The sequence below is a fragment of the Myxocyprinus asiaticus genome, chromosome 3, assembly GCF_019703515.2.
Source record: "Myxocyprinus asiaticus isolate MX2 ecotype Aquarium Trade chromosome 3, UBuf_Myxa_2, whole genome shotgun sequence".
Lineage (NCBI taxonomy): Eukaryota > Metazoa > Chordata > Actinopteri > Cypriniformes > Catostomidae > Myxocyprinus > Myxocyprinus asiaticus.
Window position 1 is genome coordinate 54,085,971 of NC_059346.1, and position 24,043 is coordinate 54,110,013.

Sequence of the window (24,043 nt, forward strand, 5' to 3'; positions counted from 1 at the left end):
AGGCTGCTCTTCTCCATGTAGCAAAAATTGCATAGGTATTGAAGTACAAAATAAATAAATAAATAAATAAATAAATAATAAAGGAATATAGTACCTCTAAAGTATTCCATATATCTTTTACAATATTTGTTATTTTCCAAGTCTTCTGAAGTCTCAGTTTTTCTGAAAAATAGATTTGTGTGAAGAACAAACAGAAGTCAAACTTCTCTTCTGCACTTTTATCAAGAGTGGAATGGGCTGAAGGTAAGAATAGCGCAGCCTGTTTGTCACACAAATCTATTGATCAGCTTCAGAAGACTTGGAATATGGTACATTAATTGTGTAGACTATTTTTATGATGCTTTTATGCTTCTGTTTTGTCATTTTGGAGCTCAGCAGACCAAGTTCCCATCCACTTTCATTGCATGAAAAAGAGTAGTCTGGATATTTAAAGTAAAGTAAAGTAAAAAGTAGGTAAAGAACAGTAAAGTAAGTAATGTACAGAAAAAGTCAGGTAAGTCAAGTAAGCAATGAAGTAAAGTAAAAGAAGGAAGTAAGGAAGGCTAATGGGTTTTGAATAAGTAAAGTAAAATAAGTAAATTAAGCAAGTAAGAAAAATCAAGTAAATTAAGTAATGAAGTAAGTAAAGTAAAGTAGAGAAAGAAAAGGAAAGGGAAAGTAAAGTAAAATTCAAGGAAGGAAGGAAGGAAGGAAATTATATGGGTTTGGAATAAGTAAAGTACAGTGATGTAAAAAATTATTTGCCCCTTTCCTGATTTCTTCTATTTTTGTGTATTTTTCATACTAAATTGTTTTAGATCTTCAGATGAGATATACCATAAAACAAAGGCAACCTGAGTAAACACAAAATACAGTTTTCAAATATCTATATTTTTTTTATTGAAGCCACAGCATCTCAATCAGGTTCAAATTAGGACTTTGACTAGGCCACTTCAAAACTTTAATTTAGCTTCTTTTGAGCCATTCAGAGGTGGAACTTACTCCTATGCTTTGGATCATTGTCTTGATGCATAATCCAGCTGCGCTTGAGCTTCAACTCACGGACTGTTGACCGGACGTTCTCCTTTAGGATTTTCTGGTAGAGAGCAGAATTCATGTTTCCCTCAATTATTGCAAGTCGCCCTGCCATGAAGCAGCAAAGCATCCCCACACCATCACACTTCCACCACCATGCTTGACAATAGGTATGATGTTCTTTTTGTGGAATTCTGTGTTTGATTTACACCAGATGTAACGGGACCCCTGTCTTCCAAACAGTTCCACTTTCGACTCATCAGTCCACAGAACATTCTCCCAAAAGGTTTGAGGATCATCATGGTGTGTTTTGGCAAAACTCAGATGAGCCTTAATGTTCTTTTGGGTTAGCAGTGGTTTTCGCCTCGCCACTCTTCCATGGATGGCATTTTTGGCCAGTGTCTTTCTGATAGTGGAGTCATGAACAGTGACCTTTATTGATGCGAGAGAGGCCTGCAGTTCCTTGGATGTTGTCCTTGGCTTTTTTGTGACTTCCTGGATGAGTCGTCGCTGTGCTCTTGAAGGAATTTTGGAAGGTCGGCCACTACTTGGAAGGTTCACTACTGTGTCAAGTTTTCTCCATTTGGAGATAATGGCTCTCATTGTGGTTCTTTTGAGTCCCAGAGCCTTTGAAATAGCTTTGTGACCCTTCCCAGACTGATGTATTTCAATCATCTTTTTCCTCATCATTTCTGGAATTTCATAGTGTGCTACTGGTTGAGACCTTTTAGCCAACTTCATGCTACTGAAAAAGTTCTGTTTAGGTGTTGATTTGACTGAACAGGGCTGGCAGTAATCAGGCCTGGGTGTGTCTAGTCCAGCTGAACCCCATTATTAATGCAGTTTCATAGATTTGGGGATTTCGTAACTAAGGGGGAAAATACTTTTTCATACAGACCCAGTTGGTATTGGATAGGGCTGCACGATTTGGACAAAAAGTCATATTGTGATTATTTTGAAAAATATGGCGATTTAAACTGCGACTATGATATATATATATATATATAAATGGTAATGTTTTTTACATGTTCAACTGTCAAAAGGCTACTGGGGTTTTCACACTTGAGTCCTCTTAAAAAGAACCAAACTGAGACATTTATTTCAATTCACCCACAAACAAATAAATATATAAACATTGAAACAAAGAAAAATAAATTCTTCCTATTCAAATTGTACCCACCCATTGTGTACCTGTTTTTGTCCATTTTGTGATAGGGTCTCAGCCCACTAATCATCATCATTAGTTTTTGAAACCCAGTCAACTTGAATATTAGGGATGCTCCAATCAGGATTTTAACATCGCATATCGATCTCCAATGTTCTTTTCATCTAAACGTCCGATGCTAATCATTTAACTTTTTATCAACAGCTCTGTAAAAACTGGTTATATGTAAGCTTTCTGCTCAATGTCACTGATAACTGAATTTCCCTGGTGGTAATACCATAGTTGTTGCCTAGTTTTTGCTGTCAAAAATATTGTTGGTTGGTTGAATATTTAAATAAGCAAAATACTGCATTTTACTCTTTACTCTAGGCCTTAAAAACAAGTAGGCCTTTACAAACTATTCTCTGCTGTATAAAAGATAGTCCTAAAGAACAAGGCTTAATGTCAAACTGAAGTTGAACTGATAACCCATTAGTGTAATTAAACTTAAAGTGAAAGTTTTGGTTAGTTTGTAAGCATTTCATTTAATTATTTGTATTCATTATTTTATTATATTTTATTTAACAATGCATTTTATTATAGTATCTAAATATTTTATATAGATTTATTTATTATATGTATGTTCCTTCCTTTTCACTTTGTTGAGTGTTGGTAATATTAGTTCCACTTTCAATTGTTGCCGCTGGGAGAGTAATAAGGGCGACAGGCTCTCTCGTGAGGTAAACAAATGACAGGAGAATGGAGGAAGAGCACATGTTTCTGGACTCTACAGGTGCTAGAGTTAATGCTGTTTGCTCAGCAATCATTTAATAAAGATGTTTGAATTATACCTCATCTTGTATTCCACGTTATTATGATACCTGTACCTGGCGGAGACTGAGTTGCTGCTACCGCAGATGATAATAAAACTGCTTCACGCAGGATGACCCGGTGGAAATGAAGCGCTTAGCGCACGTAAGCAAACGGACCAAACTCTGAGCACTTCTGTTACTATATGCATGAGATGGAGTTGTGGATCACAGAACCACTCTGAAAACATTGTAAAATATCTTAATGTAGACTGGACAGAGCAGCGCAAATAAACTTTGAAGCGAGCAGACTATTTATTTATTTATTAATTAATTAAATCACATCCATTTGTGATTTAATAATCGTACGGGTCATATCGTGATTTCAATTTTATTTCGATTAATTGTGCATTGGATAACTTTTTTGCTTCAATAAATAACATTATCATTTAAAAACTGTATTTTGTGTTAACTCAGATTGCCTTTGTTTTATGTTAGATTTAGTTTGAATTTTTGAAACTAATTAGTATGAGATATACACAAAAACAGAAGAAATCACTGTAAGAAAAGTTAAGTATGCTAAGTAAAGTAAGTAAAGGAAAAGTCAAGTAAGTAAAGTAATTAATTAAGCAAGTGAGTAAAGGAAGGAAATCATTTGGGTTTGGAATAAGTAAAGTAATTAAAGTAAAATGAAGTAAAGTAAGTCAAGGAAGGAAGAAAGAAAGAAAGAAAAAAGTAAGAAAGAAAGAAAATTAAGAAAGGAAAGGTAAAGGAAGGAAGGAAGGAAGGAAGGAAGGAAGGGAAAAAAAGGAAGGCATATGGATTTAGAATGAGTAAAGGAAGAAAATCATATGGGTTTGAATGACATGAGGATGAGTAAATGTTGACAGAATTTTCATGTGTGGGTTAACTATTTCTTTAAGCCGCAAACTGGAATCCACATATAAAAACACTATCTCAAGACTCTTTATTTATGCCATTGATCAATCTAATGTCACAGATAAATTTACCTCTGGTCTCAGTACAGTTACAGCATTCCTGCTGGACTGCACTCGTGTCTTCCTGTTCTATGTTCGTGCAACAGGGCAAACAGCGCCCCCCTGCTGTTAGGATGAACAGTGCTGAGCAGAAGGTGCAGTTATGAGGTCCAGGACCTTTACATTCCAAACACGACTCATCACATGACTCACAGTTAATGCCCTGACCCTGCTAAGAAATGACAAACACAGTCAGGTGACCCAATTCATAAAAAAAGACAAAGGTCTAAATTAGGTAGCAAGAATGGTAAAAGTACTGTATATGAAATAAAGCAAAGCTTTGCTGAATATAATTTACCTCAGACACAGCATATTCTCCCACGATGCAGAGTGACTCGCAGATGCCTTGTGTGAGTGTATAACCTGGGCGACATGAGTCACAGTCCTCAGCACTCCTGCCTGTCAATCAAAATGACACCACAACATTGTTTAATGAAGGTTAAAATGACAAATGTGAAGCATAGAATTTTTATAAAAGCACTTACATTAATTCTTCTGTTAAAAACTGTGAATTATTTGAGCTGTAAAGTGTTTTTTTGTTTTTTAAGAAAAGGAGGTGGACATTCATTTTTGTGGTAATCAATATTATGCTATAGATGCTGTCAGTTGAGCTTAACTTGTATGGAACCCAGAATATTCCTTTAATATCTGAAAATGGTTGAAGTATACCAAATATAAACAAAATGCTTGCTAGTTTTGCTAGTAATATTTTGCACAGCAGTGCAAAATGCAACAAAAGTTCAGTCAGTCAAAGTCCAGTCTTGAGTCACTGGTCTTTATACCTATCTATCTTTGTCTTGACTGACCTTTTTAGTTTAGTACAATGCTTTTTATTACAAATTTAATTTCAGAATTCTTTGTATTTGTCATATCCCCCTTTTGCTGTAATTACAGCATGCACTCGAGCGGACATGGATCCATGTTATCCATCATGATTTGAGAATTCCAAAGAGCATCTTGTGTGCTTCAATGGAAGCAAGGAAAGCTGCCTTTAGTTAACATGGTCAATATCACAGATGTGCTTATATAAATACTGACTGCTTATTCAACTACTGCAGAATCTTCATTTCTTCTTTGTTTATATTATATTTAGTTTTGAATCCTAGATTTTTAATGTGGACTCAGACTTTTGGACCTCACTGTAGTTTGTCACATGAGTGAGCTTTTGTATACCTGTGCATGTTCTGCAAGTGGGGTGGCAGGATTCACAGGTTTTGTGGTGTGTGTCGTGGTAGTACGCATCAGGACAGGAGGTCACACAGCGGCCCTGTTTCCTGACAAACATCATTGCCTCTCTGCAACTCACACAGCCCTCTTCCCCTGCCTGCATACACTCTCCACAGCTCGCATCACATCGCTCACATGCCCCAGAGCCTGCGTTAGCATAGTGACTGGGAGAGATAAAGATGAAAAAATATATTCAAACAATACTATAGCAATGATGTAGCAGTGGATGATGGAGACCAGGTTGTCTATATGGTTATTTCGTGTTTTACTAGCCTTTTCCTGGACCCAGACTTCCAATATTAAACTTTAAAAATCCACTATAAAAATGTTTTACATTTAAAACTATGATTATTTAAACAGAGTTAAATAAACATAAGCCATTTTAATATTTATTGTGTGAAAATTATTTCTATCAATTAAAAAAAATAAAAAATATTGAGTGGGGGACAATGTTTTAACAAAGGCAGAGACTATTTGCACTAAGTGCAAATAGTGTTAGATGCTATTTAAACCCCTAATTAAATACTAAAATACAGTATTGGGGATCACTGCAGTATGTTTATTGTGTTTATTTAGAGTCCCAATGACACCCTACACAAACCCCTAAACCTAACCCTAACCATCCCTTACAAAAATTAACCATGTTTTTACAATAGTAACCATGGTATAACCATGGTATTTTATAGTAAAATCATAGTAACAACCAAATTAAACATGGTTACTATATTAACACCATATTACTGTGGTAACACCATGGTTAATTGCATTAAAACTATTGCTTCCACAAAAAAAAAAAAAAACATGGTTACTACAATATTACTTTAGTAAAACTATGGTTAATTTTACCGGATCAAACCCTTCTCTCAACTCCCGACCTTCACCATGAGTAAATCACTGAGGAAATCAACCTTTATATAATTTTTGTTTGATTTTATTTTATTGTAAGAAGTATTAAAGGAAATATTAAAAGTGGAGACAGGAAATAGGATGGAGAAAAGTGTGACAAAACGTGGATTAGAACCCGGGTCATCCACATGGATAAAAGCAGATCCACACCATCTTAACACACAGTTAAGTTTGTCACTACTTTCTGTGTTTCCACCAGACAATTGGAGTGCAAATAGTGTGTGGCAGGTGCTACTTTCACCTAGTGCAAATAGTCACTACGTTTAAGAAAACTTTCTAGAAGTTCACAGTACTAAAAGTACCCGAAGTTTAAGAAACACCCAAAATTTAATGATAGTAAATAATACTAATGGTTGACAGAAATTTTCTTTTTTTTAATGCCGATATCTAGAAAGAAGAGTGACCGATGGTAGATTTAATGCTGATATTTAAAAAATAATCACATTTAATTATGACCTATGAGACATACATAAAATCACTCGAATGAAATGGTAATGTTTTTCATCCACTGACAATTATTAATGGGCAAACTGAGCATGATTATATTGGCCAATGCTGTTAAACTGAAAATGGCAAAATATCAGCCAATTATCAGCCTTGCCGATAAATTGTTCTATCACTATTTGAGATATCCACAAAAGTACTGAAACAAACAACTATTTAATATGACATTTATTCTAAATGCATTTAAAAATATTTGAAAACAGAAAATCTGCATTATTTGGTAGATTTTGGAACAAACAAATCAGGAAAACTTCAGGTATTCAGCTACATAGGCACAGTAATAATCTTAAAGGTTTATAATCTCAAAATTGTCAGGATCCTGTCACCTCAGTCAGCTTGGCTAATAATTATTTGTGTCAGGAGTGACATCCATGTCTTGTCTTTTGCTTTTGTGTTGAGCAGATGGCTTCTGTTTTGATTCTCTTGCCCTGCCCTTTCTCATTCTTAAATCTGCCCCATTTGCACCTGTCTCCATCATTACCCTCTTTGTTTCTCCCTCTGTTTAAACTCCCTGTGTGCTTTGTCTTGTGCCAGTTAGTTGTGGTTCATTGCCCTGTCTAGGTATAGGAAGTCCGTCTTCAGCCCACCCACCTCCTTGGTGCCAAAAGATTCAGCCACCTAACAGATTCCTCTTCTCACCCCTCCCCTGTCTCCAATCCATCTGTTGTGTTCTCCACCTACTCTGGGACTGTGTTTTTTTGCCCTTCCTGGATCCTTTATGTTTTTTGCCTTACAAATAAACTTTTTTGGTTGAACTCAGAATTTAAATCCTGAGAAAATGGCCAATATTGGATGATATATTTGCCTTGATGATCTGTCAGCTGGAAGTATTAAAAAAATTGCACGACCATTACATTATATCCCATAATCTACTATTCAGTTTCATGTTCATTCAACTGTAGGAGAGCAACATTGTAATCCAATACTACAGATATTCTGTATGGTGTTGTATTTACCCAGATCGACATGTGTCCACACATTCCTTGCTGTCTCTGAACAGGTGTTCTTTGCAGCTCAGACACTCATGACTGTGTTGTCCCATGCAGCTCTGGCAGTTCGGATGACAGGGTTCACAGCGCTTTGTCTCCCCAATGAAAAATCCAATTGGACACTCATCAACACAGCTGCCATCTGTGGATGCAATGGTACCTTTTGTTTACACTTAATCTCTACAATGCAATTTTAAAAATATGAGTTTCAGTTAATAACATACAAAGCTTAAGACCTGGAATACTGTACATGAGTTGTGTGTACAACTTTTATGAACGTTTATTGACTTTTTGGAACACTGTAATCACCATCCACTTGTGTTGTATGGAGCAGTCAGACCATTTTGCTAAATTTCTCCCTTTATGGACTAAAGAAGTAAAGAAAAAAGCTACGCAAGGGTGAGGAGATGACATAATTTTACATTTTTGGGTAAACTTTCTCTTTAAACCAGGTAATTTCCACTTAAATTAAATTAAAAATGAATTTGACCTCAAGCAAACCACCATGAGTCAATACAACTTGCTAACTAATAAATGCAACATGCTAACTAATAAACATGTTTGCAGCCCTCTTACTCTTCCACTTGTAAATCTACCAGTATCAGCCAACATGAACTCCTGAGTAGATGAACACTGCATGAACTCACTGAGTAGATATTGTTTCTGGTTGCAGTTGAGGCATTGGTTCTGGTGTGGGCCTGAGCACTCATAGCAGTATTGGTGACACAAGTGACACTCTTCGTCCTGGTTACTGTAGTGATGTGATGGGCAGGTGGTGGGTGTGACACAGTGCCTGTGGGCATCCAATGCTAGTCCTTCAGAGCAGCTGGTGCAGGAGGTGTCATGAGGACCAGAACAGGTCAGACAGGAGCTGTCACAGGCTGCATAACAACATCAAAGAAAAGAGACAGACTTTCCTAACATTATGTGATATTTAGTTTTATCATACTGTAGTTCATAAAACATTGTCTTTAAAATGTAAAGGGATGGATTTATTGTATAATCATTATAAAAAATAAAACATTGTAAAGTTTCAAAATTTGTTGATGTTAATATGTATTAAAAGCAAATGATTTTTATTTTTTATTTCAATTAGACAATTATTTAGTTATTTATTGATTTCATATTTGAATATTCATTAGTATTATTCAAATATACTATAATTTAATTATAGTTAAATATTACATAGACATTTGAGATGGGATGGGGATTTATAGGGAAGTGAGAGGGGGAATGGGATCAGGTCGCATTTGAAGGCTGGACTTGACCTTTTTTAAAGTGAAAAAATGACTTAAGTGCAAATACTAATGAAAGAACGTGTGAAAGTAATATAACCTCACCCATACACTCTCCGGAGCGGCTCTCCCTGTATGTATGTGAAGGGCAGGGTGGTAGGCATGCTCCATTATGCAGCGTGCTGTCAGGATCAGAGCAGGCATCACAGTTGTTTGATTCAGGCCCATCACATAATTCACAGTCTGAGTGACAGCGCTTACAAACACCTTGCACTCCGTCTTCAAAAAAACCATCAGGACACGCCATGGTACACTGACCCGCATGCAGAAAGAAGTCTTCTTTACACTCTAGGTTAGATGATGGATGAAGAAAAGAGAGAGAGGAAAGTGAGAGAATATATACAACAATCCAGCTTGATTCATTTTTCAGTACATGATGGAAAAAACCTAAATGTATTTATAAATCAAAGCCAGATGGGACTTAATTCATTCATTCAAATATAAAAATCACTTGTAGTCTTTGTATTGTATAGCATAACTGAATTATCATCAAAATTAAGAAATACTACCACTTTAAATATCAGCAAATTTGAAAATATTACAAAATATATACATATATTATTAATTGTGATTAATAATTTGAATCTTTTTACGTCAATATTGATAACTCATCTCTCTTTTTTGTTCCTGAACATATAGTATCACACATAAACAACAAATAATCAACATGGTCAGGTTGGTGTGTTTCAGTCTCACCTGTGCACAGGCCTTCCCCAGAGCAGAGCACACAGCTGTCAGGACAGCGCACACACTCCCCATCCCTCACTGTGTATGCAGATGGACAGCTCGACACACACTCATGTTTGTGAAGCAGTAGTGTGTCTTCACAGCTCAGACAGTATGTGGCGTTCCTCTCACATGATGTACAACCAGACGCACAGCTCTTACACACTTGCCCTACAGGATATCCTCTGAACACATATATACAGTATGATCCTTAAGGATGTTTTCAGATTTTTCAGAATTCAAAACCCACTGAGATGGGTCAAAAATGAATTTTTCTCAGGGTCAGACAAAAGGTATAAAGGGTAATGTTAAACTTAATTATGGTGGTTCTTGGTGCAAGAAACTTTGACTATAAATCATAAGTGGACCTCGTGTTAAAAACTATAAAATAATTTAAAAAAATTATGGAACGACCACTTAAAAATCCAAATATGCCCCTAATGTCTATTCATTATTATCTCTTCAATAGGATTACAACTTTTTTGGATCTTTTTTGGATCTAGTGCTGTTGATGCAGGAAAGTATACTGTATATGATTATAAAGGCATTAAGTATATAATACATTTTTCATTCACATGTGTATAAATGTTTGTAAATGGCTCTAACCTAGTACACTTGCGCACACACTGGCCGGCCTGCAGATAAAGAGGGTTTTTACGTCCTGACTGGCAGCGTGTGCAGAGCTGTTCATCCTGGCACTGGGCACAACCCTGAGGACATGTCTCACAGTGACCAGTCTCCTTACTGCCAAAACTGCCCACCGGGCATCGAGCCACACACATCTGATCCACATTCAGGTACCGACCTGAAACAAACAAACACACACACACACACACACACACACACACACACACACACACACACACACACACACACACACACACAGGTTAAAAACACATGTAATATCTAAATATCTGCCCATGCATCCATCCATTGCTACATCAAACCTTCCAAACATGGACATTCCAACATGTATCCATCCATCCATTCATCCATCTTATCCATCCTTCTCTACATCAAACCCTCTATCATTCCAGAATATATCCATCCGTCCATCCATCCATCCATCCATCCATCCATCCATCCATCTCTACATCAAACCCTCTATCATTCCAGAATATATCCATCCGTCCATCCATCCATCCATCCATCCATCCATCTCTACATCAAACCCTCTATCATTCCAAAATGTATCTATACATCCATCCTCTCCTCACTACATCAAACCCTCTATAATTCCAAAATATATCCATCCATCCCCATATCAAACCCTCTATCATTCCAAAATGTATCTATCTATCCATCCATCTATCCTCCCCTCCCTACATCAAACCATTCCAAAATGAATCTATCCATCCATCCATCCACCCATCCTTCCTTACATCAAACCATCTATCATTCCAAAATGAATCTATCCATCCATCCATCCATCCATCCATCTATCCATCCAACCAACTATCCATCAAACAACCAACAATTCATCCATGCATCCATACCTACACTACCGGTCAAAAGTTTTGAAACACTTACTCATTCTATATTATAACTTTTTTTTTCTTCACATTTTAGAATAATAGTAAAGTAATAAACTATGGAATAACATAAATGGAACTATGGGAATTATGTTGTGACTAAACAAAATCCAAAATAAATCAAAACTGTGTTATATTTTAGCATCTTCAAAGTAGTCACTCTTTGCCTAGAATTTGCAGACATGTACTCTTGATATTTTCTCAACCAACTTCTTGAGGTATCACCCTGGGATGCTTTTTAAACAGTATTGAAGGAGTTCCCATCTATGCTGGGCACTTATTGGCTGCTTTATTATTTGGTCCAAATCATCAATTTCAAAAACTTTTTTTTTTTAATTAAATTTGAGTTTTTTTTAATGAAATAAATTAATATGGTGGCACAATTATATTTTTGTCTACAAAACTAATTTCAAACATTTAAGCATATGCCTTCAGATCAAAAGATTTTTAAGATCATGAGAAACATTTCAGTTAAGTGTTTCAAAACTTTTGACCGGTAGTGTATATCAACCCTATATAATTCCAAAATGTATCTATCCATCCATCCAAGCATCAAACCACCCAACCATCCATCCGTCAAACCATCCAAGTATTCATCCACCCATACATCCATCCACCCACCCCTCCATCCATCAAACCCTATATCATTTCTAAATCTATCAGACCATCCAACTATCCACCATCCATCCATTCATCCAACCAACCAACAACCAACTATCCATCAAACATCTATTCATCCATCCATTCATCCACCCACCCGGAAATCCATGCATCCATCCTTCCCTACATCAAACCCTATATAATTTCAAAATGTATCCATCCATCCATGCCTCAAACCATCCATCAAACCCTCAAATCATTCCAAAGTCCATCCTTCCAATCAACTAATTATACATCCATTCAACCATTTACCCATCAATCAAACATCCAACTATCCATCTACCCATCAATCCATCCATCCATCCATCCATCCATCTATCCATCCATTGTTTGTATTTATTATACAAATGTTTTTTTTTATATGAATCAGACTCACATTTGAGTGCAGAGAGCAGCAGACTGAAGAAAAGTTGTACATAGAGAGAGAAAGAAATATAAGGATGTGTTCACAGGATAGCAGTCAGACCTTTGACACATGTGTTGCATTGATTCTTCATTCTGCCCCAGCAGGATTCACATGAAGAGTGACAAGCATCACATTCCCCATCATCTGAAAAATGAGAGCAGAAAACAGTTGTTACACTCTTAAAAATAAAGTTTTCTTTAAGAACAAATAAGAGTTTTACAGTCTGATGCCATAGGAGACCATATTAATGTTTTCGCAAAGAACATTTTACACATAATTTTATATCATCAATGAAGTATTGCAATGAAAGAACACAGGAAGGCTTTGTTTTTCCTTTTTTAACAAATGCTACTAGAACCAAACTTTTGCAAGAGCCAAATAATTTCAAAAGAACCATATAGCCAATGTCATTCCTTGTATGGTATTCAGTTGGCAAATAACATTTTTTCAAATTTTTCATTTCTCAATAAGAAAAGAGGTCTCTGCTGAACCTAAAGTGCTGCAAAGTACCATTTAAGAACCTTTATTTTTTTATAGTGTATAAATCTAATCCTAGATACAAATGAGATTAAATGGAGATCAAATTAGAACCCTCATAATTTCATGTGTCTTCTATAGTGTTTCAAAAGAGATCTCAACAATGTCTCAAACTGTGCTCAGACTTACCAAGATACCAAAGTCTGCAATCAAAAGTCAAAGATTTCAATATAAATGCAAATATGTCTTAATAAATTCTTCCAAGATCAAATTATCTGAGCTATGCTATCCACATTAATGTTATACTGTGCTCTATACTCTTACAGTATATGTATACAATTGTCCCATTTGTGCCCATTTATTTTCTCCTTAGAAATTTAAGGAGAAACATATGAGACAAAAATACTTTAATGAAAAATATGATTGCCATGAAAGAGCAACCTTTGAGCAATAAAATCTGTCTCTCACCAGTGAGGTATGTCTGTGCAGGGCAGATGTCCTCCACAGACACACATTGTCCACTGTCCAGTGTGAGTCCATCACTGCAGCTGTCACAGTCACTGTCCTCTAGTCCACTACATGTCCTGCAGTCAGAGTGACACTCCTCACACTCCTGAGAATCTTCATCAGCATAGAAACCACTGGGACACTCCCGCACACACTTCCCATCTGCAGGGAATATGAAGCCAATGAAAGCCCTTTCACAATTAATTGGTTAATCTAAAATTAGTTGTAAGTGTATACTGTATATATACAGTATACTGACACTTTAATAAATTAGCAATGAATCCTTTAAATCCTTTAAATATATATATATATATATATATATATATATATATATATATATATATATATATATATATCTTTTTTTTTTTTTTTTTTTTTTGCCCTCACCAGCCACAACAATAATAAATGACAAGCAACAAACATTTTGTCGTTCACTTGATTTCTAATTCTGTTGCATCAGGCTGGGAGGCCCCACCCACAGTGAAATCACATTGGTCTACATTCCTGCTCCACACAGCTGTATTTTAAGCATTAGATATGTTCTGACTGGCTTTGATTTTGTCTCTTCACGCAGCATTTTCCTCTGCAGTGAGGACAGAACAATTCCTTGACACCTGAACGTTGTGATAATGTGGTTACTTAGTTAGGTTGTTATGGTTTCATTCCAAAACTAGTGAATGAGTGACACTTTGTAACTTAATGGGACTGTAAGAAATCTTTCTCAAGATAACCTTGTGGTCTTACCTGACAAGAAGAGATCAGTTTCACACCAGTAGCACTCATCTTCATCACAGCTCACACAGTCATGTTCACACGACACACAGCTCATGCTCTCCTCCACCGTGTATGTCTTGGCAGGACAGTGCTTATAGCAGCCCACCTCATACCTGTACACATACAAATATTCAATCACATTATATAACCAACACATACAAGTACATGCCAGCAAGCAGTTCTATTAATTCATTCAAATGCTTCATACTTGTAATATCCATCAATGCAGGACAGACAGTGCTTGGGATTATCTGCAAAATATAGAAGGTACTGTTTATTATGTTTTGTCAACTCAATCCAGTTTATGAAGAAATGTAACATCAAACTGAACTGTTACAGCCAACCACTATAATTAAAATAATAATAATAAAAAACAGATAGAACTTACAAAGAATACACTTATTGCATCCCTCCTCACATGCCATGCAAACATCATATTCTGGGTCTTCCACCTCCCCTAGATACACACAGACACAGAATTAATTTTATTGATTGATGTTCTCCTTAAACTGCAATATATGCAAAAAGGCTGGCATCACTGATGGTATTTCACTGAGAAGAGTAGGAAGATACCAGCAGTACCTTCTCCACACTCCAGTGGATTACAGACTCCATCACTGATGTAGAAGGCGTCTTCACACCTGATGCAGTGTGATGCTGAGGAGCAGAGTGTGCAGTGTGCAGGACATGGCTCACACGCCTTCAGTGTTGTGTGGAAATGAGCCTGAGGACACGCATCCACACACTCGCCACGATACAGATACCGGTCCACGCCAAACTTATCTACAACACAAGCCATACACATAATACAAACATCCACACATAATTAGCAAATACACACAGACACATAGATGGAGCCAGGGTCCAAAATAACTTTTAATCTTTAAATATTTTTTAACAATTTATTTATTCATAACTGTAAATGGTGAATTTAGAACATTATATGTAGATACAGTACATACACCGATAAGCCAAAACATTATGACCACTCAAAGGTGAAGCGAATAACGTTGATTATCTCAAGGCCACATGTCAAGGTCTGGGTAGATATGTGGTAAGCGAACAATCGGTTCTCGTGGTCAACGTGTTGAATGCAGGAGAAATGGGCAGGAGTAAAGATCTGAGCGACTTTGATAAGGGCCAAATTTTTATGGCCAGTTGACTGGCTCAGAGCATGACTTGTGGGGTGCTTCCGGTAAGCAGTGGTGAGTACCTACTGACAGTGGTCCGAGGAGGGACAAACCACAAACCGCGACAAGGTGTTGGGTGCCCAAGGCTCATCGGTGCAAGAGGGCAATGAAGGATATCCCGTCTGGTTGGAACTGACAGAAGGTCTACTGTGGCACAAGTCACAGAAAATGTTAATGATGATTACAGGAGGAATGTGTCACAACACAAAGTGCATCGCACCCTGCTGCGTATGGTGCTGCATAGCCGCAGACCGGTCAGAGGGTGCATGATGACCCCTGTCCACCGTCGAAAGCACCTACAATGGACACGCGAGCATCGGAACTGGACCTTGGAGCAGTGTAAGAAGGTCACCTGGTCCGATGATTCCTGTTTTCTTTTACATCACGTGAATGGCCGTGTATGTGTGCGCCGTTTACCTGGAGAAGTGATGCCACCAAGATGCACTGCGGGAAGACGACAAGCCAGTGGAGGGAGTGTGATGCTCTGGACAATGTTCTGTTGGGACCGGCCATTCATGTGGATGTCAATTTGACATGTGCCACCTACCTAAACATCGTTGCAGACCAGGTACACCCCTTCATGGTAATGGTATTCCCTGATGGCAGTGGCCTCTTTTAGCAGGATAATGCGCAATGCCACACTGCACACATTGTTTGGGAATGGTTTGAGGAACATGATGAAGAGTTCAAAGTGTTTTGCCTGGCCTCCAAATTCCCCAGATCTCAATCCGATTGAGCATCTGTGGGATGTGCTGGACCAACAAGTCCGATCAATGATGGCTCCATCTTGCAACTTACAGGACTTGAAAGATCTGCCGCTAATGTCTTGGTTCCAGATACCACAGGACACTTTCAGGGGTCTTGTAGAGTCCATGTCTCAGCGGGTCAGCGCTGTTTTGGCAGCATGCGGAGGACCAATAGCATATTTTGCAGGTGGTCATAATGTTTTGGCTCATCAGTGTGTGTATATATATATATATATATATATATATATATATATATATATATATATATATATATATATAAAGTGTAGTAAACATAAAAAAACCTACACCAATATTTGGTGTGACCAACCCTATGCTTTTAAAACAGAGAACTTGGAGAACTTGCCACAGTTAAAAGTATCTCAGCTACTGTCAATTCATGTAATCCCAGCCATGCCATTTATTGCAGGACTCCTTGTTCTACTTTTAATCTATGCTATTTGCAAAAGGAATGTTTGGAAATCTAAAACTGATATTTCCTATTGACACACTAAAGCAGAAGATATGAAATAACATCTTAAGACAAATGTTTTTGTGAAACATCTAGTGAAAGACTTTTTGACAGAACTGTATACAGTAAGTTGTTCATACCATGATATAATTATTTTGCATTTTTTTCTTGTAAACACCACATGTAATAAACAAGGAATGTATTGCCACATAAAAATCTGGAACAATTTTTGAAAAACATTTCTGATAATACATTTTAAACTGGGCTAAAAATTGTAGGAGGACTTGTGACAGTTACTGTTTACTGAAGAGTTACTGAGATTTGTATGTCTTTGACTTGCTCACATCGCTTAGGTTGCGATAGGTTTACGACTGTCACAGTCCCTAAATCTTTAGTTCAGATTGTTTTATTTACTTGTCAAAGGCATTTGGCATTGGCAGGTATTCATTTTGGAACCTGGATGGAGTCATAAAGAATAAGACTTAGTGAATTTATGAATTAGCAAATTCTAATAATAATAATAATAATAATATTGAAATTAAAATAAGTTATTGGGAGCCAAGTGGACGAATATGTGTTAAGATTGTAAATGAGTCCTCACCTGTATCACAGCTTGTACAGTTAGTAGGTCCAGCATCTACACACTGGGCACAGGTGTGGTCACAGAGATGACACTGGCCACTGGAGGGGTACTTCCCACTCGAGCAGGTGACATCACAGTGTCCCTCATCCAGCCAGCTAAACCAGCAAGGGAGAAGAAACGACATTACAATCCTGCTGGAAAATCCAGCTTAAACCATCTTAAAGTGGTAGTTGTTTTTACATGTTCTCTTCTTGGCCCATGCTGTTCATTTATGGTCATTCGCTGATCCAGTCTAGTCTAGATGCTTTATCAGCTGAAACTACTAGCTAATGGGGTCAAGTTGAACCTGGTAGACCATCTGATTGGCTAACATGTTCTAAAAACTTGATGGTTTCTTGTGTTATAATGTTCTTAAATCTTGACCAGCTTGATCATTCACTGGTTTGACATTGTCTCTAGTTGGTCCAAGCTGTTCATTTATGGTCATTATGTGGTCTAGATTGTTTATCAGCTGAACCACCAATGAATAGGGCCAAAGCTAACCAGAAAGACCATCTTGGTAACTTTTAAAACATGGTGGACCTTTTTTTTTTTTTAGCGGAAGAACACATCTGGTCTGAATGGCCCCTTAACCTGGTATGAATTTTTTTTTTTTTTTTTTTTCAGCAGGGAAGGGAACAACTGTTGGTAAAGCATAGTTGTATGTCTATAATGTTTCTCTGCAAAGTACAGTGAAAAATTAACAAACTGAAAGTAAAACGGAAAGCTGTTTCTTACTGTGTGTTGGGGCAGCTGAGACAGTCTTCACTCTTTGGACCTTTACATTTATGACAGGACACATCACACACCTGGCACTCTCCATTCTCATCCTTATACTCCCCTAAAACACACAAACACAAATGTGTCTGTTGGCATTCATTACACTGCATATCAGAAGATATGATTGCATCAACACATTGGTAGGTAGAATAAAACTTACCATCACCACAGTTATGACTGAGAACACACACACCATTTTGAAGTGTGTGTCCATCTACACACTCACTGCAGTTCCCTTTACCTGGACCAACACAGGCTAAACAGCTTGAATCACATCTGCACAGAGTAGCACACACACACATACTCCTCAGAATCAAAACAGCAGTAAGATATGATGATAATTACTGTAAATCTGAGATGTTATAGCACACACACCTCTTGCAGGTGTTCTGTGTATCTGTGCTGTCTGAGTTTGGTTGACCAGCATAAAAACCTTGACTGCAGGAGGACACACATCTCCAGTTCTCCATCAAGTAGCCTTCAGCACAGCGATTACACGACTCCAGACCCGCAGCTGTTCAAAGACATGTCTTCAAACCATCACATACACACTCATACAACCTCACCTATCTGTAAGACCACAAAAGCACACTAAATTCCTAGTCAAAAAATCCTAAAAGATTTTTTACTGGATTCCTATTGGAATTTTATAACAATTTTGTACCACTCCAAAGTTATTCTAAGGATATTATGAAATAGGAATCCTCTAGGAATTAAGTAAGATCCCACTGGACAAACAGGATTTCTGATTCACATTTGAGTCAATTTTAAAGGAATGTACCAGGTTCAATACAGGTTAAGCTCAATCGACAGTATTTGTATAAGTTTGATTACCATAAAAAAATTATTTTGACTCGTTCTTCTTTTTTATTTAACCTCCTGAGACTCGAGTGTGACTGCTGTGTGGATTTTCCATTTATATTTTTTATTTGTAACTAGTAGCAACATATAAACAAACAAGCAAATATTTTTCGAAAAAAACTGATGGCAACATATGTGGACAGCGGGACTAAGTTGTGAAATTTAAAAAAAAATACCAAACTATAGAAAGTTTGATTAAAAAAACAAACAAACAAAAAAAAAGAAAACAGAAAAAAACATTTGTTTACTATGTTCCCAGTAGTGTTGTTTTTGAGACATTACAGACATTACATAAAACATTTGCATAATTAATTCTGAATCAAAGTAATGGCCAAAATCATCCAATCATTGCCAACCATGTTAAAATAAAATTATACATTTTAATTCTGAATCTATGCACTGATAACCATTATCCCATTTCTGCCAAACATGTTGAGTGGTCCAAACATCATCTGCAGCCTGAAACTGGTCAGATTTTAGGAGTGAATGTACTTAGCTGCATAGAAAGCTATAGGATGATCCCTTGCTCCCTATTTAGTTAATGACTTAACCTCCAGTGAGCTGTCTGTCTGCACTTGTCTCAGAACAGTTCAAAATGCACCTTATTTTTATCCTAACTTAATAGATTTGTCAGCTTTTGGATGAACCCATTGATTCTCAATGTCATAATGCACAGTGAATATAGGATTTCTAAGGATTTTTTTTTGTTGCTAAAATGCACATTAGTGTACATTGTTTAGCAGTGTGGCATTTCACGATATATCGCTACAATTTTAAAAATGGCATATCAGATGAAACTAGAGACTCTAATCTTTTGACTCAAACAGGTTTCAGTGTTAAAACTTAATTAGGTTTCTTACCTAATCTTTGTAGTTTTGTTGCGTTTCTCCCAAAGACAAACTCAGCTGTGGTCAGTGCCATGTTGTTTTGTCACATGACTCTCTACGTCAAAAGTTTAACAGCACAGAGTCTCCTGAACTGACATAAGTCTGTTTAAATGAATTTAAATTATGCATTGCTTATAGCGAAGCCAAAATACAATGTCAATGCATGAGTATGCGAAGTCGCACGAGGTTAAAGAAGCAGAAGTCACAGTTACAGTAAAGCACTTACAATGCAAGTGAAATGGGCCAGTCCATAGACAGTAAAATATGTCTTGTTTCAAAAGTACAGCCATAAGATGAAAACATTAAACATATTAATGTGATTTTAGTGTGATACAATTGCTAAGTAACCTTATCTGTGTAAAGTTTTATCCAATATTACAACTTCGTTGCCATGATTATATAAGGCCAGGAAACCATGTAATCTGGTAAACACTGTTACCCTTTTTGGATGCTTTAGGATTGGTCAAATTATGACGGAAATTCCAATAAGAACCCTTTGAACATTCCTTCAGGATTGTTGGACTAGGGTATGCAGACACTGTAAAACATTATGGAGAGGGATGTCATCATTATTGATGATGTGTTATGTTTCTATGGATTGTACCAGCACATGTAGCACAGGCTGGGTGGCAGGGCTCACATGAGTCCCCCTGCTCACTGTAGTACCAGCCTGCCTCACAACTCTTCTGACATCTATTGCCCACCAGACTGAAAGAGACAAAGAGAGAGACCGTCATCTCTGATCACACTGAACAGACACTGAGAGGCTACTCTGCCTCATTGACACAAATGCAATTTCAGAATGTTCAACGATTTAATAAAACTCTGTTACCTTGTGCCCTCCAAGCACTCTGTGCAAACAGTGGCTGAAGAGCATTTCATGCAGTTTTCACTACACTTCCTGCACATGTTGTCCTCTGCATTATAAATCACACAAAGAGTGTCAAATGTATAATTGGCCCCAAAAAGTATTTGGACACTTAAGTCACACTAAAGAATGTGTGAATGGGGATTGCTTTAGACAACACGGATCCACTTTATATTAGGGGTCTTTAACTACTATGTACTAAAGCATTTGATACAATGTACTTATTACGAACTGTACATATGTATTGTTGCATTGTATTTACATTTAAAGTACCTGTATTTAATTTAATCTGAAGTTACACTGTTAACCTTTACCCCTAACCCTAACCCTAAACCTGCCCCAACCCAAAACCTAAACCCTAACCTTAATCTAAACCCTAACCCTACCCCTAAACCAACCAGTACCTCAACCTCAGTAGCAGCAAATGTGAATCTTGTAAGAATTTTGCAGAACAACATGTAGTTACACTAAAAGTAAATTGTATTGTATGCAGTTTAATGTTAGTACAAAGTAGTTGTAAATACACCTAATATTAAGTGGGACCGACAACAAAATATCAAACTAGGTGGCATTTATTGTAAAGTAAGAAAAAAACACACTTTTCAAGCAAATGTTTCACAAAAATGTGCATTTAGACACGTTGTGGTTGTCAAGCGTTAGTGTGACATGTCCATAGTTAATGTGATGAACTACACCTGCGTTACTCTGCTAGGACACCTGTGTGAACTTGAGGGGAACTGACTTGATTCATTCATCCACTAAAAATCACCTTGAGACCAGTTTGTAAAACATAATTGTTTGAAAGTTCTGAGAGAAGCATTATTTGTTTCTAGATAACACTTCGATATTTTGTTATCTAATGCAATGAAACTTCAATGGCACCTTTACCATGGTAAAGGTAGTATCCATCCTCACAGCTGGTCACACAGTTGTTCTTTTCCTCATTCAGATGGTATCCAGACTTACAGGCCATGCACTGATCACTGCGGCTGCCCAAACATGACTTACAGGAGAAGTAACACTTCTTACATCTATTCTTATCGCCCCAGAAGCCGGACGGACATTCAGACACACAGCTCCTGTACACACGCAGATACAGTACAGGAAACCCCTTTAACTAACACTGCTGGTTGTTTCTTGTTAGGTTTATTTTAATGTTTTAATAAAGATGGTGCACTGTTTAGTATTATCAGCAACTTAAAAAAAATTCTAACAAAAGATATGTAAATGCTAGTGAGAGAAGTAAAGTTGGCTGACCGTGTATTGTTTTTAAACTTGAGGAAAAAATGCAGACAGGAGACACATTGGTGAGGTCCTGGTCCCTCACAGCCATCTTCACTACATTCAGGGTCGCAAGAGCCTTATGAAGAGGAGAGGGAACAGATGTATACATACAAATATTAATTCATTTGGCCAGTGTGCTTGAGAATACACTTAAAAAAATTCAGGCAAATCACCATTGTATTCTTTTGTAGTGTCATTTTCAGATGGCAACTGGACAGAACGGGGCTGTTCATGTCGAGTGTATGGGTGTGTGGACGTGCCATGAAGCACCAGAGACCATTCTTTCAGTTTCCCTAAAACGGAAAAAAGTGAAGAATGACCATTTACCAATAACCAATACCAACCAGGGCCATAAAGTTTGTTCACCAATTTATAGTCACTAAACTAAACTTTACAGAATTATAAATGCAGATTTGTCCGTGAACTGAAAAAAAAAAAAAAAAAAAAAAAAAAAAGCAAAAGGCACAATGGCATTACCATGTTTTTTTGGACATGGTACCATGGTAATGCTATTATTTTTTGGACCTGTGCTATGGTAATACCACAGTATACTTTGAAGTAGTAAAATGTATTTACCAGAGGTGGGTAGTAACGCGCTACATACTTTTAAGTGTATGTTTAATTGCGGGTACTTTTTTTACTCTTAAGTAAATTTGTAATGACATTTTTTTTTACTTTCACTTTGTTACAATGGGTGACGTTCCTGTCATTACATTACTGGTTTTAATTCAGTGAGTGTTATTAAATGCATAATTTACTGAGAGTTTTTGAATGGAACTTTTACGACAGCAGAACTTACAGCGACGCTCTGTCACTCGAGTCGAGCTCATCCCTGCAGCTGCAGCACGCAATGCCTTCATTTTACACCAAGACAAGTGGATATTTCAAGATTAAAACTACATCTCCAACTTAAGAACGCATGTTGTGGTAAGTTTTGGCAATTTTGTGATAACAACAGCACTACGTGATCACTCGTATTACTACTACACTACTATAGCTAGGAAATAGCTTTAATCCGCTTTAAACGAACAACTTCAGCATTAAGGCTCATCACAGCTGAAAGACACAACAGACTGATTAATTACACAAACTCGAGGCCCTTACCTCTTACTGGACTTTCCACATTGGAGAGGACAATGGCATACTGTTTAAAATAGTGGAGAAGATTGCGGTTTCTATAGTGAATGACTCTTGCGCACCGGCTACCGCGAAATAGGGAGAAATACCTCCGCTTGGATGGCCATTTTTCCACTGAGAAAGCTGATCTTCAGAGAGCTGACAGCATCTCTGCTTGGGAGTGGCAACAGGTGATGGCACACGCTCCATCTCTCTCTCTCTCTCTCTCTCTCTCTCTCTCTCTCTCACACACACACACTCACACACACACATCCATCCTTGTTTATCGAATAACTTGGTAGAAACAGCACAAGCCGCGATACTATTTCTGAAGTGACATTTTTTAATTACTAACGAAGGCTTGGACGCATCATTTGGTTTGAACCAGCAGATTCTGATCCGTCGCGTAAGAAAGTAGTTCCATGCACAAATGCGTTTTTTTATGACCGTACTCAGTTTCTCCTAATTTTTTAAAATTTACTTGTTCATTGAACTGTTGTATATAAGCAATATCACACTCGCAATTGTGCTATATGGCCCTAAATCAGCACTGCTGTGATTGCCTACGGCACTCGGCCTGTGGCCTCGTGACTGCGGCCGAATCACAGCAGTGCTGATGTAGGGCCATATCGCACTCTTGCTCGTGTGATATTGCTTAATAATATCAGTGCTGCAATACATCTGTGTCTGTATCCATGTAAATATCCGCATTAAGTGTATATGTCTTTTGCTCTGCCCATCATGTGCAGACAGCATTTCTGCGTGTGCACAGCATTTCTATGTTTGACAGACACATAAATAAGCCTAACATGCTTCCAAACACAGAGATAAGGTGCAGTTTACCCTTAGTGTACAGAACTAATGATCTAAATTCTTTTGACAAAATATTATAACTACCTTGAACTAAGGATCCATGCAGCACTTTAAAAAGCTGTAAGTAGCAACAGTAAACATTAATAAAGCATGATCTTGCTTCGTTTTATTCAGTATTATATATAATTGGGCCTGTGGAACATTGTTCACATTTTTTCACTGTAATAATTACTAGAAAGGTTTCCAAACTTTTCTTCTAATTGACAGATTCGTCTAAATCTGACAAGCGTCATTAAAGTGATAGTTTAGCCATAAATTAATATTCTGTCATAATTTTCACACCTTCATGTTGTTCCAAACCCATGTGACTTTCTGTATTTTGTGGAACCCGAAAGATGTT

The 24,043-nt window shown here is 37.2% G+C and overlaps 1 protein-coding gene across 1 annotated transcript in view; it reads right to left on the minus strand.

The window, feature by feature from the left end:
- LOC127420784 (proprotein convertase subtilisin/kexin type 5-like) overlaps positions 1-24,043 on the minus strand; it is a 40,276-nt gene that overhangs the window by 885 nt on the left and 15,348 nt on the right. The window contains exons 14-36 of the mRNA XM_051663328.1: positions 21,888-22,007; positions 21,688-21,790; positions 21,319-21,509; positions 20,395-20,479; positions 20,167-20,270; positions 18,190-18,328; positions 17,975-18,090; positions 17,773-17,875; positions 17,014-17,150; positions 14,590-14,790; positions 14,396-14,464; positions 14,216-14,258; positions 13,978-14,120; positions 13,195-13,395; positions 12,310-12,393; positions 10,258-10,456; positions 9,622-9,836; positions 8,971-9,213; positions 8,278-8,511; positions 7,598-7,772; positions 5,178-5,395; positions 4,303-4,403; positions 3,978-4,173 (exon numbers count right to left, since the gene is read on the minus strand). Of these exons, the coding sequence (XP_051519288.1) occupies positions 3,978-4,173; positions 4,303-4,403; positions 5,178-5,395; positions 7,598-7,772; positions 8,278-8,511; positions 8,971-9,213; positions 9,622-9,836; positions 10,258-10,456; positions 12,310-12,393; positions 13,195-13,395; positions 13,978-14,120; positions 14,216-14,258; positions 14,396-14,464; positions 14,590-14,790; positions 17,014-17,150; positions 17,773-17,875; positions 17,975-18,090; positions 18,190-18,328; positions 20,167-20,270; positions 20,395-20,479; positions 21,319-21,509; positions 21,688-21,790; positions 21,888-22,007 (3,420 nt within the window). The remainder of the gene's footprint in view (positions 1-3,977; positions 4,174-4,302; positions 4,404-5,177; positions 5,396-7,597; positions 7,773-8,277; positions 8,512-8,970; positions 9,214-9,621; positions 9,837-10,257; positions 10,457-12,309; positions 12,394-13,194; positions 13,396-13,977; positions 14,121-14,215; positions 14,259-14,395; positions 14,465-14,589; positions 14,791-17,013; positions 17,151-17,772; positions 17,876-17,974; positions 18,091-18,189; positions 18,329-20,166; positions 20,271-20,394; positions 20,480-21,318; positions 21,510-21,687; positions 21,791-21,887; positions 22,008-24,043) is intronic.